Raw genomic sequence first — 18,865 nt, forward strand, 5'->3', positions numbered from 1 at the left:
GGCTCAGCACAAAGACCACACTGTAAACTTCAGTCAAATAGGCGGAGGGCAAGCACACAACAAACAGGCAACAAACTTACCCCAAGAGTCACACATTGTCTTAATGTGTTAAAATGTTATTCTCTAAGTGTTTTCCCCCTTGGTAAGCACTTTTGTAGGCACAATAAATAAATGTTCAACTGGAAAAGCATCTCCCAACCCCAGGGTGCTCTCTGGCCCAGCTGAAGTAACTCTTAAAAGATCTTGTGGGTGCAAAGATAATCTTGAGTTTTACCTGTCTCAAACTGACAGGTGGGAAGGTGCTGCGTTAACAATTCACCATTGTTAAAGTCAAAGGAGTGCATTCAGACTGAAGTTTGGTTGGACTTTTTCATGCATCTCCTGAGAAACTGACACTTTCGAAAGTGCCTAGTCGAAAGTTGTTGTGCTGTTTGATCTTCTTTGGCAGAATGATGCCTAAGGGCCACACCAAAAAAAGACACCTACCCTCTCTTCCCGGAGAAACCATACACAACAGATCTCGGGGCTGGATGGGAGCCTTACAGCAGTGACTTCCCCTCTAGCCGGAGAATACACTGAAGTGGTTAAAGTTGCAGAGCTCCCCCTGGTGCTGATTTTTTATAATTGCAGGACAGCACTAGGAAGGGGAGTTTTTAATCAAGCTTGTCTTACTGTTTTTGAGGTTCTTACTTAAACAAACAACTGCCATGTCTTTTAGCTGAGACCAGCCCAACCTGAAATGGTGCAGCGCAGAGAAACAACAGAACTGCTGGCACCAAACGCTCCATTGATCATCGAGGTCCATCATTGTTTTCTGTGTTTCATTAATAACTGTCGGGAAAAAACTGAGAGCTGCTTTCTCTTCATTTGACTTTGCAACAGCGCAAAGCTTTAAAATTACAAGACAAAACTTGTCATTACTGTTAGCTGACGCTAAATCACCCCTCCAATAAGGTCCGCAGTAATATCCCATTAGCTTTTCACTCCGCATCAAATTATGAAGGGGATCCACCCGGCTTGTCCGCGTGTTTGGGGGCGGGGGGAGCGGAATAGCTGCCTCTTCTCACACAGCATTTCAAAACCCGATCCACTTCACAGTCCCGATGGCATGTTGTAAGGATACCGCCAGAGTCAGTGAAACATACGGAACCAAGTTACTTGCTTTAACAATTTGGAAGGGATGACTAGGGGGAGAAGTTCAAAACAATGGGGGAAACGTGTCTCTACAATAAATATGTCGAGATGATTATTAATTATTTCGAAGTCAGTACAAAAATGCATGGACTGTATTAAACCACCGGGAAGGTTTCTTATTTGAGAAAAGGGCACACCCACAACATGCAGCGGAGTGCTCCACTTCTCCCTGGAAAGTCTGACCGGTCAGATCTTTCCCCTTCCGGCTGGCAAGCGCGGTCTGCGCGGCTCTGTGGAGTACTTTCAAAAGTCAATACAGAAAAAGAGCCAGGTACATCGCTCGTCGCGTCCTCCGTCCCAATACCCAGACAAAGGAATGAAACCTGACCTGGGACCCCCCAGAACGGCTCGCTGTAATTGCTCCCTGCCGTAGGAGTGCCCCTCTGTTGTAACTCTTCACAAAGTTTTGGGAGGAAATATGTTCCGAGCAAAAGTGTGGCATTGCATTGAGGGGGGAGGGGCAGGGAAAGGGAGTCAGGTATTAGGATGATAAATGTAGTTATTGTTTCTCTTCCCCCAAATGATTGCTCGGGTGGGATGTATTTTTACACTCTCCCTTTCTGCTAAACTTCCCCGGAACCAACATGCAACTAAAGATATTCGCCCCCAAGCAACCTGCAGCCTCCTGTCCCTGATCTGGCGCAGGCACTTGTGCTGGCTCTAGAGAACCCATTGGTCTGGGTCGGTACAAGTTGCAAGTAATTGCCGAGCTTTTTCGGTCCTCACCCGCCCTGCGTGGCGCCAGCGCAATCACTTCATTCTGCACTAGAACGACATCAAGGGCAGGCATCAGATCGCTGATAACCCAGGCACCTTCCCTGCCCCGTAGCATTGTCCAGGCCAAAGGGAAACGTGGCTATCTAATCTGGAGGAGCGGGAGGCGGGCCAGGCTGTCTGGGGAATGTATAGGGAGTGGGCCTGATTCTCTTGTCACTTACTACAATGCTGGAAATTGAAGAATCAGGCCAACTCCTGTCCTTTCGCCGGCCCCCTCCTTTGCGGGTCGCTCAGAGAGATGGTGGTAGGTAAGGGAGGGGAGGAAAGGGAACTTGCTGACGAGTCTCCTCGTATTCCAGTTCAGGAAAGTTATGAAAGAGAAATAGATGCCAAAGGGAGACAAACGAAAGAAGCGTCCCCTCCACCGCCGCCTTTTAATCGAACAAAAGAGGTTTTGTTTGGATAGAGAGCCAGATCCCTTTCCCCCTAAGCAATAAACAGTAGGAGAAGCACCAGAGCTGCTACACTCTCCCTGCCTTGGGAACTGAAAGAATTAAACGTACCAGATAACTCGGAAGCTTCTAAGGGAGGTTCAGAACAGCACGGTGTGGATGCTTATTCTGGCCAATGCTGCTACCTCCCTCCCCCCCAAATCCCCTTACAAAAGGCAATAATTCCACTCTGGGCACGATCAGCAGAGCGCAAGCAGCCCATCAGCTCACCCTAACTGTCCTTTTCTTATTCTTTTCAGATTTGGGGGGGGGCAAAGAGGGCTAGAATTTCTCTGCTATGGATTTCTCCCCCTTAACACAGCTAATCTATTTTACTTTCATCTGTTGCAGACCATATAAAATAAAAATAAATCAGACAAGCTGAGTGCCTCCTAATACTTTGAAAACCCAGTGACTTTTCTTCTTTAAATTTTAAATCTAAAACACTGTGCAGCTTGTTCCAGGGCTCATCAGACCTACACGAAAAGGGAGGAAGACCATGAAGGCCAATCGCTTTCAGGATCTTCTCCCTTCTGCTCCTACATTTAATTTCAAGGAAAATTTGTTTGGGACCATAGGAAGGGCACCTAAAATTGACAGACAACATTCGCTTCCCCACCCTCCCCCAATGTTTCGTCCCTTGTTTCTCCTTGTTTCGTCCACTAAGGGTGGGGGTCGAACTAGGGTACGCAAGTTCAGTTACATGAATAGCGTAGCTGAACTTGAAGTACCCTAGTTCGAACTACTTACCCATCCAGACGCTGCGGGATCGAAGTCCGCGGCTCCAAGGTCGACTCTGCCACCGCCGTTTGCAGTGGTGGAGTACCGGAGTCGACCGGAGCACGCAGGGAGTTCGAACTATCGTGTCCAGATTAGACGAGATAGTTCGAACTCCGAGAAGTCGAACTCACCGCGTGGACCCGGCAGGTAAGTGTAGACTAGCCCTCAGTTGGACGTCTCCTCCTCCAGACAAAGAATTTATGTCAGGTATGGGTGCTGTACTCACCCATTACAACCTCCTTCTCCCCCATACTCCATAGATACAATGCATGTGAAAGAAGCTGGAGGCAAAGGCCAGTGGGAACTGAGGATTGTTTTGGAAACAGCTGGACTGATTTTTTAATTAGGAAAAAAATCAAATGGAAAATGAAGTATTGCCTAAAGAAAAGGAAGGGGGCAGGAAGCATTGGACAACATCACAGAATGCACCTTAAGTGACTGATAGGAGGATAAAGGAAGAGAGAAATACGTGTTCTTAAGGGTTTTTCAGGTGTGATGTTCTGTCCGGCTCCTCCTGGAACATCCGAGGAAAGAGCAGCTATGGAATATGTTTGTACTTATCCCTCCCAGCCCAGTAACCACACCAAATCCAAGCACAAGGGAGGTGGTGCGTTCAGGGGTAGGCAACCTATGGTACACATGTCAAAGGCAGCATGGGAGCTGATTTTCAGTGGCACTCACACTGCCCAGGGCCTGACCATGGGTCAGAGAGCTCTGCATTTTAATTTAATTTTAAATGAAGCTTCTTAAACATTTAAAAAACCTTATTTACTTTACATACAACAATAGTTTAGTTATATATTATAGACATAGAAAGAGACCTTCTAAAAACATTAAAATGTATTACTGGCCCTTGAAACCTTAAATTAGAGTGAATAAATGAAGACTCAGCACAGCACTTCTGAAAGGTTGCGGACCCCGGTCTAGCTAGAGCCACAATGTATGGCTGGAGAGGAGCTGGAAGCTCATTGCATGTAATAACGTATGAAGCTGAGAGCGAGCTGAGGGGAAGGCAGGGGGCTTGAGGGGACGACGACGATGTGGGCCACTGAGGAAAGGGCAAAGGGGGAGGCAGAAAAGAAATTGACGGGCGAAGAGGTTCCGAGCGGACTGGAGGGAAGTGCCGAGTGGCTCCAGCTCCGGCTTTCACTGCGGATCCAGCCAGCCGGGTTTTCCGCTGCGCGTTGCTGCCGGAGCGGCGTGGGCCGTTCCGAACTCCCTGCCGCCCCCCTGCGCCCTGCCCACGCCGCTCCTGCGGCTGTCGGCTCCCCCTCGTGGCCCCCCGCCGCCCCCCTGCGCCTGGGCTCCGGCGTGCGGGACACCTTGGCAGTGTGGCAGGAGCCGGGCTGGGGGCAGGATGCAAGGGCCGTGCTAGGCGCAGCGCCCGGGCAGGGAGGCGGCGGCAGGAGGAGCCTGCAGTGATGCGCACCCAGCGGCCGCTCCTCTGACACGCTCTCCTTGGCACCCAACTTGGGAGGGGAGCTGCCCAGCCTGGCACCGGCGGGATCCAGCGGCAGGGGCGGGAGCCTTCCCCGGGCTCGCCTCCCTCGCCTCGCCGAGACCCGCGTCCCCCAAGCGCGTCGGGAGGAGGCGATCCCGGGCCGGGGAAGTGCCGGGGAGCTGGGGGGCTCGGGGCGAAGCAGGCAGCCGAGGAGAAGGAGCCTGGGAGCCAGCCCCGAGGGGACGGACACAGAAGCTCAGCCGGGGAGCGATGCCTTCAGCTCGGAGCCGGGCCGTCTCCGCGCCCGGGGTGCTGCTCCTGGCTCTGATGCTGCACTGCAACTTCGGGCGCTGTGGAGCAGGTAAGGAACCGAATCAACAAGATGTTGGTATGAACGAGCCGCGGCGCCTCTGCGCCCGGCCACCGCCGGCCTCCTGTCTCCGCGGGGATCGGGCTGGGCTGGCGCCCACAGGGGAGGCTGCCCCCCGGAGCCCCTCCAGAGTTTGCCCTCGCTCTCGGCTTCTGGTTTTCGGAGCGCACGTTTGTTCCCTTCTGCCTCCGGCTGGGTCCGCGCTGTTCCGCGGCGGCAGGAATGCGAGCTGGGCTTTAATAAGAGGCTCGCCGTCAGGAAAATCGCGGCTTTGCTGGCCCCGTGGCGGCTTCGAGGCTGAGCCGTTTTTAAGTCATTGAAAACCGAGAAACGTTCCCATTCTATTTAGAGAGGAAACTGGAGCAAATTATTCCACATCTGCACCGGGCTGGTTTCCCACTGCTCCCTAACTAGTGATTTAGGGGGAGCTGGAAGAAACCCAGCTATTTCAGTCCGCCCAGAGGGGAGAAGAGGGTTATTCACTAACTCTTCCCCTACTTTTGGTTACCTCGTTGATTAATTTTGCATAAGTGAAAATGCTTCACACAAGGGATCGGGGTAGCCCCAGGCAGGAGGTTACTTTGGATTCGGGCTGTAGCATTTGAGAGGTGTTTTTTTTTCTTTGATTGTTGTTTTTATGGAGTTGGAAACTGTTGGTAGAAGAGGAAGGCAAATTGGACATGGATGTTAAATGGTGGCACAGAGAAAGAATGACACCATTGAATACCTCTAAAAGGGGTTTTAAAAAATGTTTGTTCAGACCCTCAGTTACTTGTAAGACCGTGAGTGCCAGTGCAGTTCCAACCCCCTGTTCTTCCACCTTTGCCTAGGTTGACAATAGTCTCACTGAAGCCCTTGAGGCGATCCACGCTGAGCACAGGTAGTAAAATGGGTCCCATGCAAGGGAAATAGGAGCATGCTCACATTTGCAGAAATACAGTTCAACTTTAGTAGCTGACTCTGCCACCCCTTACTTTTGCTGAGTAGCATCTTACTTCAGGATTAGTTCCATGTCTAATCCAGGAATAAGAGGTTACTCAAAGGCCCTTGTTCGTATAATATCTTTCATATGAACTACACAACCTCAGATGTTTTCCTCTAAGGTAAATAATCAATTACAGTGGGAAGAATTAAGAGGGCTAGGCAAGGGAGAAAATAATTATCTTCAGATGAAACTAGAAAGGAGTTGGAGAATGAATGAGCAGTATTAGTTTTGCCTTGTTAGGTGCAGTATTTACTGCTGAAGGCCTCAAATTCCAGGAGAAAGAGGGGACCAGAGTTTGGACCTTTCAGATGGTCAGATTACTTTTGCAGTAAGAAACAGTGTAGGAGTTTTGACCCTCTGGTGTCAGGAGCATGAGTCAAAGTCCTCTTCCAGTGGATCATTGCCATTTTTGCGTGTCCGATTGCTGATGGCTGTGAATGTTCTGTTCTGTGTGTATATTAAAGAGACCTTTCTGTGGTGGAAGGGAAGGAGACAGTACACTATATAATTAGGTAGGCACGCCACATGTTTTTGTGCTTCTTAATCCTTGTGTATCATGTGCTGAAGAAATGTGTAACAGACTCTAGGTTACTGGTCCAAAGGAAAAGGGATTCTCTCTCAGGCCCATGCATGATCTACTGTGAGAGCACTGGTCCATCTTTAAGCTGTTCTGTCTATCTGAGACCTGCTTTTTGGCAGAGATTTAGAACAACAGATGGAATTTTTTGTATGTCAGACACTGTTGAAATGTAAGGCTAAATTGAAGGACACAGATATGCAAAGACTATATTGGTGACAATTTGTGTCTGGTTAAATATTTATAATTGGCAATGCTTGCTACACTGTGCAGAAGCTAATGTTTTGCTAGTCTCATAGGCTGAGTGCCTTTCTTTTCTAGTGCAGTGTTTGATACAGTTCTAAAAAGTTGCAACACTTATAATTTGATCTTGGCTAATTATAATTTGTCCAGAGTCTGGTATTTAAAGATGTATTTTGAAGTTGCAGTTAATGATAGGGGAAGGTTCAGTACTGAATGGAGAACATTGTTTAAAGGGATTCAGGAATGTGAAATAGGAGCACTGGCTTAAGAACATTCAGAGTATGTTTACGAATGTGCAGTACTACAAATTAAAGAGAAGTAAAGCAATAGAGCAGATATTCCAAATTAAAGGCTCAATTCTGCATTCTTTGTGCACCCAAAACACCCACTGAACTCAGTGGGAAACTTGGGTGTGCAAGGAGCCTGGGATTGGGCCCCCGCACAATATGGAGACACTGAATGGAGAGAGTGGGCCTGTTTTGAATTAATATTAATAACAAAGGTGCATTCCTTTGAAAATGATGATTTGGAGGCCTCGGATGAGGGAGAGGATGGGAGACAAGGAAGCCCAGCTGAGTGAGTGACTTGCAAGCTGCCCCTGCTATTAACTCCAACTTTGTGATTCATTTGATTCTTACTGATGTTTTGTTTTGTTGGCAGGGGAAATTACATCCCTGCTTACAATTTCATTCTGTTCAATAATCCGGAGAACTAGGGGTGCAGTTTGAATGATGGGCATAGGGGCTTCTTACTGTGGGAATAAAAAAAGGCCAAGGTAATAATCATTGCAACCACTGAACTCTAGAATTACCTTTTAATTATGGACTCTGATTTCTTATTGATTCAAACATGGAATTGAATCATGTTCTTCTCATACTTGATCTTAATTTTGTAAATCAGGCTGCCATGGTCAGACTAAGTTACCTAAGCCTTGTCTAACAGCTCCCAACATTTCCTAGGGGCAAACAAATCTGGTGATCATGAGTCATTTAAAGTCAGCCCTTCAAGTTGTGTTTGTGTGTGTGTGTGTTTGTGATTCCCCCCTCCCCCCAAATAACTAAGGAGCATGTATCCTGCTCCCTACCCCTATCCCTGATTCCTATAATAAAATTCAGCTGCATGCTGCCCAGAATGACTTCACTTTTGATGCCTGGCCTCTCTTTATCTCTTGATTCTGCACCATTTATCCTTTGTCACCCTCCAGCAATAGGAAAATAAAGGTGTGAGTGTTTTCCCTTTAAGTGCAGATATAAAAAGATGTCTTCAGCTTTAGATCTCAGAAGTGAGGCTCTATAAAGTTTGATGGCTGTGGAGTTTGGAAGAGACCATAACTTTAAATGTCAGACCTTTGGAGTGGCCTGTCAGCCTGTGACAAGCAGACAGCTTGTAATCTTCGTTGAAACTTTAAAGCCTAACTAACATAGCTGGTCATTTCCCTCCCATATTGTGAAGAAAGAGGATGGCTATGGAATGTGGTAGGTGTGTGTCACCAGAACTGGATGTTGTGCAGATTTGTCCTCGTCTTGTTAAAAGCATTTTTTGACAATGTGATCTTACAGGAAAATGAACCAAGCCTTCATTTTAAAGGGTAATTAAAGATGAGTAGGAATTTTGAGCATGTTTCTCAACTAGAAGATTTAACCCCCCAGCTTTCTTCACTTAGGAAGATGTATGTTTTACAAAGGTACTTTTTAAAATGGGGGGAAGAGGGGAAATAAGGGTTGGGGGGACGGACTAGTTTTAATGCACTGTACCTTTGCTTCTAGAGACTGACATTAGATTTCAGTCCTGGGTCAGCATAAGTGAAAATGAGTTGGTTGTTTTCAAGCTTAACCCATAATAGGGAATGTTTGTCCATTTAGGGGATACAAAGACAAGGGAAAAAACCACCCAAATATTTTGGCACAGTTAGCACTGTGTGCTTCAGGGAGACTCAGTCTATTGGAATATAATAGTGGTGGTGCAAGTCAGGATTTCAGTGCCGTGGCAAAGTTGAACAGAGGCCAGGGGAACTGGATTAGCAAGGGTGCTGCAGGTCAGGATTTAGGTGCATTGTCAGAGCTGCAGGGCTCAGGATGGGGATTAGAATGGAGTGCTGCAGGTCAGGATTGAAGCAGGGTGGCAGAACTGTGTGGGTGCCCCAGACTGGAATAGCAGGCTGAGTGCAGGTGTAGAAAGAAAAGCATTGGATTAAATCTATATGTGTGGGAAGGTCGTACAGTTCCTGTCCTGCTCTGTCTATCCCTCTAGTTTTGTGAGCACTAAACTCAGAATTAAAGTATAATTAAAGGAATTAAAAACAGGGTGGGGAAAAGCTGAATATGAGGCCTGACAGGAGAGATTTATTCTCTTCTTTTTAATGGAAGAGAACTTCAATATTTTTTATTGCGCTGTATCTTCTGTTTAAAAAGGGAAGTGATGTTTAGGGTTTTATTTATCTTTCGAGAGCTTTCAGTGGAGAAACAGTAGGAGCATTCGTTCCTTTGAGTTTTCTTTGTTGCTCCAGAAAATGTTACTACCACCCCGATCAGACGGTTTGCGTGATGGGGATTCATTGCCATTCTCTGACATGGAGCTGATTTTGTTGTGCATTTGGTTTTTATTAGAATTGGCATGTACAACTTGGAACAAGGATCACAAGCTCTCTAGGGTACATTTTCCTCTCCCTCTTTCTTCCCCCACACCTCAGTGCCAACTCTATGTGGGTTGTGTAGTGGCTGTGAAAAAATGGAGTGTGATGTTGTGACACTGACTACCATGCTGTACCAGTAACAGCGTGAACCTCTGATTGTTTATTGCAAGGTAACACCATTGCTTCTGTTTGACTAAGATATGGGCCAACACGCAGATGGCTTTTAAAAAAATAGATACACTGGTGTTTATCCTGCTTGACAGAGATGGAATCTCTGGGAGCCTAGGATTAAAATAGCAGTAGTAGGAGGTGTCTGCAGGTCAGGATTGAGATGCATGAGCAGAGCTGTATGATGAAAGTTTCACAGCACTGTCTGCACCATGCTAGGTTTTCTCCAGTGCCGTCAGTTTTGCACTTTCATCACTTTTTGAAGGGGTCTTACCCTGGGTCTCTTGCCCATTAATATACAGAAAAGGTAACAGGAAAGAGAAGGAAACTTCTTGTCCCCAGCCAGGATTGCAGGCCCTTGCCTAGCTGATATGGGTACACTAAGGCATAGGCTTCTTCAGGCACCATGGCCCCAAATAAACAGCCAGGGGCACCTCTGGATCCTTGAGCTAGAGAGCCTTAATTGAGGATCTGTGGTTTTCAGTTTGGCCCTTTCATAGTAGGCCCCAGGCAAACTATTGGGAAGACAGCGCAGTAAGCTAGCACCGTTATCCCAAACTAATTGGAAAGTGGATGCCTATGGAATTCTACATGCTGTTTATGTGAATCCCAGTGGAATTCCTCCCAAGTGATGTCATTGCAACTGTATGGCAAAGGGAGAGAGACATTAGATTGACCAGTCAGTGAAGCCAGACATTGCATAGGAAAGAGACCTGCTTGGCTACAATCAGCGGTGTTTGAAGTTCTCCTGTGTTGTCTATTTTTTCCTCCCTTATTCTTGGACTGGGTCCCCTTCCTAAAATAAAAAGCAAGCCCCCTCTTGCTGTCTCATTATACTAAATGTTTCTATTAAGAACAGTGAATCTGTGAAAATGACACCGTGGGGTTCTGTGTTTGGGACTTCAGGTGTCATTTTCTCTGCTTGCAAATCTAAAGATTTTTCTAACCAGCAACCCTGCAAACACAGCCCGAAAAGTCAAGCTGTGTCCTGTGTGACTGGTGGTAACATAGGAGACAGATTCTACAGTTAGACCCTGAAGGGCCGTGCAGCTGATGCTGTACAGACCAGACTGGAATCTAGGTCCCTTTCCCTTTGCTGCACTAGCTGTGTGATGCTAAAAGGAATAAAAGTTTGTCAGGAAAGAGAGCTCATATGACTGGACGACTCCAGGGAGCAGATCTGTATTGAGTAAGGAGGTCTCTTTATTTAGTTCCTTTTCTGATTGTAATGATACTTTAAAGTCACTAGTTCCATGACTTCCCCCTTTGTGGTGTATTTTGACATGAGCTGGTCAAGGCATAGCACGGCATGCAGTGTGATCCCTATAGGTAAATGGGAGCTCCACATTCTGAGCGACTTTTTTTTTTCTTTCGTTCTTTCGTTCTGCCTTTCTTTCAAAAGACACACAGGCCTGCCTGAGTGGCTCGATGCCGTCACTAAAAGGGCGCCCACATGGCTAATATTTGGGTTCCTGGTTTTGCTGGCAGTATGTCTGGAGAGCAGGCAGGAAGTGGTGAGCACTGAGGTGATGATGGAAGGGGCTGTAACGGAGTCTGCGAGGAGTTCATTACAGCAGATGTTAGTGCCGTAAAGCCACAGGTTCCTGCTGTTTCTTACTTGCTTGTGCCCTTTCAGCTTTAGCAATGCTAATGTTAGTGAAAACATTTGCTGAAGTGGAGGCATAAATTACAAATCTATTCCCACTTCTCACCCCAACCCCCCAGGTCTTGTCTTTCCTCTTCTCTTCATCTTTCTCTCTCTTTTGTTTGCCTCTTTCCTTCCCTTCTACATAACAGCAGCAGAGTCAGTGGAAACTTGCACATTTCTCCCCTGCAACAAAGAGTGCGTATTAGCATCTCTTTAGCAATGTGGGTTTAATTCAGTGCTGTTCAGCAAACACCACTCTGTTACTGTCTGCACACTCCCTCCTTCCCTCCCCAATATGCTGACACTCATTCACATGCATCCTGCACACAATAGCACACTCCTGATCACCAGCCCACATGCAAGGACCTCGACCCCCTCCCCCTGGCTTGCCTTCTCCCAGTCTTATATAAATGATTTACCCAAGAAGCTGTGATGTTGATAATGATGCATGGCCTGGAAATCATTCTCACCTTGTGGGATCTAGCTGCAGTAATCTCACTGTAACTGTTTATCTCTTCCATGACAGAGATACTTGTTTCTCTACTGATGAAGAGAGGGGTGTGCATGTGCGCGTGCGTTAAAGAATAAGCAGTAGAGTTTGACTCTGGTAAAGCTTTCCCCTGTGGATGGGGGGAGGGTTGAAGTAAAGAGGAGTCCAAGTGCAGTAGCTGGTGGTGGGAGTGGACATTCCATCAGAGGATAACACCACCTCAAAGTCTCTTTGCCCAGGATTTAGGATTGCTGCAGAGAAAGCTGGAGAACGACTGCCCCGGACCTGCTTGGTGACCTTGATCTCGGTTTGTTTTCCCAGTTTGAGGCTGAGCTGTTGTCCTGATCTGCTTGTTAATGAAAACCTGTTTTATGTATCCCAAAAAAGGTTGTTTTCCCCTGAGGGCCTTTCTAGGCTCCATTGTGATTGAACTGACTCCCCTCTGCTGGCTGCTTGGGAAGAAAGGCAGATGTAGGCACACACAGTACCTGTTAGAGAGGAAGCAGCAGGGGTAACTTCCTTCTTTCCCAACTGGGTGTTAAATGTATTCCTATTTAAACAAGGGTGAAAAAGAGAGACTGCGGAAGTGAGTGATGGCAGCTAGGATTACTGATCCTCAAGAAGTCTTGGCTGTGGTGGAACCGGATTTGGTTCCCGTGCCTTCCCCAGTCTCTATTATATTTTCACCCACAGCACACTTTAAACCCTTCATGTGGTTATTCCTGGTGATGCCTGTCTTCTTTTGAGCTCTCACCCTGGAATCTGCTGTGAGCAAGAGGCTGGATTCTAAGGATGCCGTTTATGTCTAACATTTAGGATTTGTGTCAAAGGGTTTCATAGCCCCTAATGCAAATGAGAACACTTTCAGGTACACTTACATTGGTTTTGTTTAATCTTTTTAAAGCCTTGTTCCTTTCAATCTGGAGTAAGGTAGAGTTTTGTCACTTTGCTGCAGTGTTGGGAATCCAGACACAATAACTCTGTTGTGCTAGTGCTTGAGAACTAGAAAGGGGCTCAGTGCAAATAAGTGAAGTTGGCTAAGTGCATTGTGATTACTTTCTGCATGTCACACAGTATAGGCAAACAGCACGCATTGCTCTTCTAAAATCCCTTCGGTTCTAATAATTAAAGGTGGTACTAAAGGCGTAAGGAAAGAACATGTCTATTTCTTTAAATATGACAACTGCTGTTGAGTGAAATTAATCCTTACTTTCCCATTGTAGCTAAGTTTAGAAATAATCTTTTTGTTTGTGTGAGAAAAGGGAAGGATTTGGGGAAAGAACAACTAGAAATTACTTGAGCAGGTTGAAAAATGGGGGAAAATTTTGTGCGGAATTTATCCTTTTTTGTCAAAATCTCAGACTTCATCCCAATTTTGAAATTCAGAAAATGTTGCCCAGTTCTATGCTTACCAGAAAGTAGAATGACTTTTTTCTGTAAAATTCATCCCATATTTTAATCAAACTTTCATTGCAAAATCAAAATTTGGAAAATTTCATCTACTCTCAGAATTGGTCTGCATGAAATTAAGTACTTTTTTTTTTAAACAAATGAAGTGCAGTAACTCTTCGTCCCATGGCATAGCCCAGCTATCTTTCCAGCTAAGAAGGATTGACTGAGACTCTTTTCCATTATGTTGTTTACTTGACCAGAGTAGATGGTGCTATTGACTGAACTATGGGACTCCCTTCCACACCACAGAGAGGCTGCTGATGCTGAGTGAAATCCTGGCCTTGATGAAGTCAGTGAGTCCAGGATTTTATTTGCTGTTTCCACAGCATTTCTAGTCCTTTGAGCTTGAGGAACGAGAGCCTAGGACACAAAATATGGTTTCTTCCTGAATGAAGGAGGCTGTTTTGTATTTCCTTTGAATGGGTCAGCTATGCCCCAGCTGTGTGTAGGCCTGTGACTGAAGTGGATTGTGATTTTATTTTTCACCAGTGGGGCATATTTCTCAGTAGAGCTCTAGATCCCCCTTCTCACTAAGCATCATTCCTGCATGAGCACTCCAGAGAGAAGGAAAGTCAGTGCGCTGTCTTCTCTCTGAACCAGAGCTCTTCTCTATGATCACCTTATCCATAGTCCATAAAAGTCATTGAGAGTCTTTCCATTGATTCAGTGGGCTTTGGATAGTAGCACTGCTGCTATAAAGATAAATGGTTTGGTATATGCACCACGTGATCTGCATGCCGTTGCACCAAAATGTATCTGCAGTCCACCTAACGCTACACAGCAAAGAACAATTGTTATCTATTTTTGCAGTGTAGACATAAAACGATCCCTAACATGACAGGTGCAGTTGGACCTAGAAAAGAGTCAGTACATGCCTGGCTGAAGAATAAAAGCCTTGCCTGTTGCCATAAGAAATGTTATATCATGAAAATGAAGGTATTTGGTATCTGTCTTAAAGCCCTAGCTCCTGTTGTTATTGCGTGAGAATCTCATCATTTGTTTGTTTTGTTTTGTTTTGTTTTGAAGTAAGTTTCTAGCCCTCATAGTTGTGGAGAAAAGCTAGAAAACATGACGTCCAAAAGATTCGGAAAATGGAAAGCAAATAAGAAGAACCCAAAATATATATATATTTTTCAAATCTCATGACTTTGAGGGGGCCTGACTCATGGCTTTGGAATGCCTGTGGTTGGCAATACTGTGCCCTACATAGTGGCAGGGGAAAGCAGCCTTCTCTTGCTCTGAAACCAATTCCCCCTTTAAAGTGCCAGACTGAGTGCAAGCACCACAGCTATTGTGTTCTGTGTGTCACACAGTGGCAGTTGCCAGAAGCCACTTCTTTGTCCCCTTTGTGTGTCTGCTAAGTTGGGGCCCTCTTGATAGGGTCTTCTATACTGCCGCTGGTCATGGCAGGCTACAGTTAATTTGGCTCATGGGGAAGCTTGGCTGGCCACGAAATAGGCCATGGCAGGCTGCACGTGGACACTCTCTCTCCCTGGCCATATGCTGTACACCTCTGTGTCAGTATGAATGGAGGAGGTGGGGAAATCGGGCATGAACTCTTAGACACTGAGGACTTGCCTGCTCTGTTGAGTCTGCTGATTTAGAAAAGGAAAGACCCAGCACAAACCCCACAGTTCAAACAAGAATTCAACTGGGAAAGACTATCCAAAAAAATAGGGCCCTACCAAATTCACAGTCCATTTTGGTCAATTTCACGGCCATAAGATTTTAAAAATCGTAAATTTCACAATTTCAGCTGTTTAAATCTGAAATTTCACAGTGTTGTAATTGTCGGGTCTTGACCCAAAAAGGAGTTTGTGCGTGTGTGTGTGGGGGGTGTCACAAGGTTATTGTAGGGGGGATAGCGGTACTGCTACCCTTATTTCTGTGCTATTGCTGGTGGCAGTGCTGCCTTCAGAGCTGGGCAGCTGGAGAGCAGTGCCTGCTGCCTGGGAGCCCAGTTCTGAAAGCAGAGCCACCGCCAGCAACAGTGTAAAAGTAAGGATGGCCTGGTATGGTATTGCCACCCTTACTTCTGTGCTGCTGCCTGCAGAGCTGGGCCCTTAGTCAGCAGCCCCCACTCTCCGGCTGCCCAGCTCTGAAGGCAGCAGCGCAGAATTAAGGGTGGCATGGTATGGTATCACCACCCTTACTTCTGCACTGCTGCTGGGGAGGCACTGCCTTCAGAGCTGGGTGCCCAGCCAACAGCTGCTGCTCTCTGGCCGCCCAGCTCTGAAGGCAGCACAGAAGTAAGGGTGGCAATACTGCGATCCCTTTAAAATAACCTTGAAACCCCCCCTGCAACTCCCTTTTGGGTCAGAACCCCCACTTTGAGAAACACTGGTCTCCCCTGTGAAATCTGTATAGTATAGGATAAAAGCACACAAGACCAGATTTCACGATCTGACACGTTTTTCATGGCCGTGAATTTGGTAGGGCCCAACTTAAAAAGGAGAAGGAATATAAACTAAGTATTTAATGCAGGACCTGCTTCAGGATGTCCCACATGGCTCACACCCTTCAGTGGGTCACTTAATCTGTGTGTGCTTCCTTCCCCATTCCAGCCTATCATGCACAGCTGACAGCCCTAATACTAGGTGCTCCCTGTAATATGCTCTTGTAATTCATTCCATTCTGCCCTTCAGGACCTACATCTCCTCCCACGAGGTCACTCAAACTTCCTGTGTTGTTTGTTTCTTGTTCCAGAAAGTCCTTCGGCCCCTGCACCCCTTTCATTGGGTCTCTTTAGCGTCCTATTGTTGTTTATGAGAAAGCAGATAAGGCTGTAAATATTCAGGACACTACAAACTTGTATAAAGATATGCTCCCTACTCTGAAGGGCTTAGAGTATAAATAAGATAAGGAGGACAGCTCTTCAGGGGATGGAATTGCCAGTGGTAAGAAGGGCAGGGAGATTGACTGAGGAGCGAGCTGTGTTTTAAGGAGGAGAAAGGGGGTGTTTGGCAGTTAAGGACATAGGGAGGGTCGAGGACAACATCTAAGGAGGAAAGCAGCCAAGAGTAAGAGGAGGAGACAAGTGGAGGAGTATGGCTAGAGGACTGGGAAGAGTGTAGGTGAAGGGAGAGGGGATGGGGCAGAACTAGGTGAGGACAAGAGGACATAGAGCCTTGCAGGTGAAAATGAGGAGTTTGCTTTCCTATCTCCTACAGCATCAGATTCAATAGAGAATTTCAAACAGGATGAAAAAGGTGCCTTTAACAGTGGGATTTTGGACAGACTCTGAGGAGACAGCTACAATGACCAAGGCAAGAGACGAGCAGCATTTGGAGGGAGCCTGTGAGGAAAGGGCAGATTTTGTTTGTTGTGTGTTTTGTTTCCCCTCCCATCCTGCCCTGTGGGACCCACACCCTCTCATTAGGTCACTGAAACGGGCCTGTGTGCTCTGTTCCGCATACCAGCCTGCCCTGCAGGGCTCCCACCCTCTTTGCTGCTAGTAGGTCACTTTAACTCCCTTGGCAATGCTTCCATGTTATTCCACAGCCCCCTTGCTGAAGACTCTTCAGTAGGCCCATAATCACCTTTTTAGACCCTGGAACATAACAAGAGAGGAGATAATAAATTGCTGACCTTGCTCAGTGCCATCATTTGAATATTAATGTGGTTTTGTGGGAGAAAAGAGAGGGAATATCTGTTCACAACGGCCCTCTGAGAAATCCTTGAAACTGCCTAAGTATTTGTGAGATTCATGTCCATATCACTGTGCATGTGTGTGAATGTCTGTGGCTACACCTGGAGGCCTGGATTATACTTTGTTCTTGGATGGCACTTTCCACCTGAGGCTCTCCAAAACCAATCTCAGAAACAACCCCCTGTGGTAAATATGATCATGCCCATTTCACAGCTAGAGAAAACAGAGGTCAAATAGCTTCTTTAGAGTCATGTAGGAAGCCTGTGATGGAGCCAGAAATAGAACCCAAGTTTCCAGAGTGCTAGTTCTGTGCCTTAACCACAAGACCATGCTTCTTCCTGGAGCTTTGTTTCTGCAGATGAAATATTTCCAGTGAGCTGATGGGGAAGCATTTATTGTCATTGAAATGTGGGGCTCAGTTCACATAGCCATGAGACTGCAAAGGCAAACATTTTGGATCTACTTCTTCCTTCCATTCCGGCCTCTTTCCCCCTCAGCTTAGTTTATTACTGCATGTTAAAAGTACAGAAAGAAAAGAGCAAAATCTGATGAGGAGGTGGGACTCGGAAAGTGAAGAACAGAATGAATGGAAGCCCATCTAAAGAACGTGTATCCGGTTATACAGTAGGTAGACTTGGAAGGGCTCCAACGCATCTGAATCTGTAAGCATTGAAAGACTGTTTGACTGAGCATCTACACTCTCCCTCTCTGTGGACAAGTAGGGGTCCTTTTGTTAGTGAATAACAATGCCACAGATTGTAAAGCTTCTTTCTCAGTCGCTCTCCTTCCAAGTCTGGTCTGATGTAGCCCATGAGTTATTCACAAAAAAGAGAGACATATAATTAATGAACCCTAACCACCCAGACGTGTTTCCATTTTCTTTTCAATGAAGTAGACTGAGAGTTGGGGGGGGGGGGCGGTGCTGTTTTAGAATCATGGCATCTTCAGCTAAAATGTAATATAAAGGAAATTACCCCTGTTCCCTGCAGCCAGCGAGCCCCACCCTCCAGTGCAAGAACTCACAGGGAGATTCCCCTGCCTGCGTTTTTGTTCCCCATTTATTTTCTAAAACAGTGTCTGCAGTGGAGTGAGCTCTCCTCCAGCTGGAGGTGGGGGGTGTAACTGCAGTCCACAGAAGGGATGGATTGCCTTCCTAATCATTACAAAATCTTCATCGATCCAGAAACAAAAAACAGATTCCAGCATTGCTGATGCTCCCAGGGGGTCTCACTAGTGTGATTTCTTTAAGGGTCCTTTGAGTGACCTTTCTTTTCCCCAATTCCCCTTCCTCACACACATGCACTGAGCTCCAAAGCGAAGGGATTGTTTTCCTTTGAAAGAGCGTGGAAAATCTCATTTTGAGAAGTTTAATGCTTATTACACCCATCTGCCTCTGGGGTGAGCTCCCTTTCTCTCACTTGGAGGCCACCAAAAGAGAAGAGCCAGAGACCCTTTAGCATAATGCACAGACAGATGCAGAGTGCTGAAGCGGGGAGGTCTTTCTCTTTTTTAGGAAGCAATTCTATGGGCAAAACCTGTTAGCAGCATCCACCAGCCATTAATGGACATTCAGGTTGGTAGCTAGAGGGTTAGCATGCAGATATCAAAAGGAGAGAGCTCTGTCTTCTGCACAGGTATGTGTGTATTTGGAAAGGTACAGAATTGCTCCAATTGATAAACACATGTATATGATTTAGCCAAACAAACACACACAAACACCATCCAACACTTTCCCGGTCAACATGGCTACTTTATATTGGTTACATGAATATATTGGGCCAAATCGTGCAGCTGTTACACAGGCAAAACTTCAACAGAGTTTTCTGGGAGATCTTCCGAAGTGAGGACTGCAGGATTTGGCCCATGGACTAGTATTTCCTTGTGTGTGTTGTAGGCACGGGGCTGCTCTTAAAGCTGTATCTTTTCCCATTAAAGGTATGTGACTTTGCTTAAGGTGCCGCTGATGCCATTGTTTCAGATCCCTGGTAGAGGAAGGAAACCACCAGCAGCAGAGAACAGATACTGCTA

General features: G+C 46.4%; 1 protein-coding gene across 3 annotated transcripts in view; it reads left to right on the forward strand.

Moving 5' to 3' along the window:
• Window positions 1-4,774: 4,774 nt before the first annotated feature.
• UNC5B (unc-5 netrin receptor B) overlaps window positions 4,775-18,865 on the forward strand; it is a 147,116-nt gene continuing 133,025 nt past the window's right edge. For all 3 annotated transcript variants that reach the window (XR_005583220.1, XM_039483049.1, XM_039483050.1), the window contains exon 1: window positions 4,775-4,984. Coding sequence is in view for 2 of the 3 variants with exons in the window: in XM_039483049.1 (XP_039338983.1) it covers window positions 4,894-4,984 (91 nt within the window). In the remaining variant the exon portion in view is untranslated. The remainder of the gene's footprint in view (window positions 4,985-18,865) is intronic.

The sequence above is a fragment of the Mauremys reevesii genome, linkage group 7, assembly GCF_016161935.1.
Source record: "Mauremys reevesii isolate NIE-2019 linkage group 7, ASM1616193v1, whole genome shotgun sequence".
NCBI classification, from domain to species: domain Eukaryota; kingdom Metazoa; phylum Chordata; order Testudines; family Geoemydidae; genus Mauremys; species Mauremys reevesii.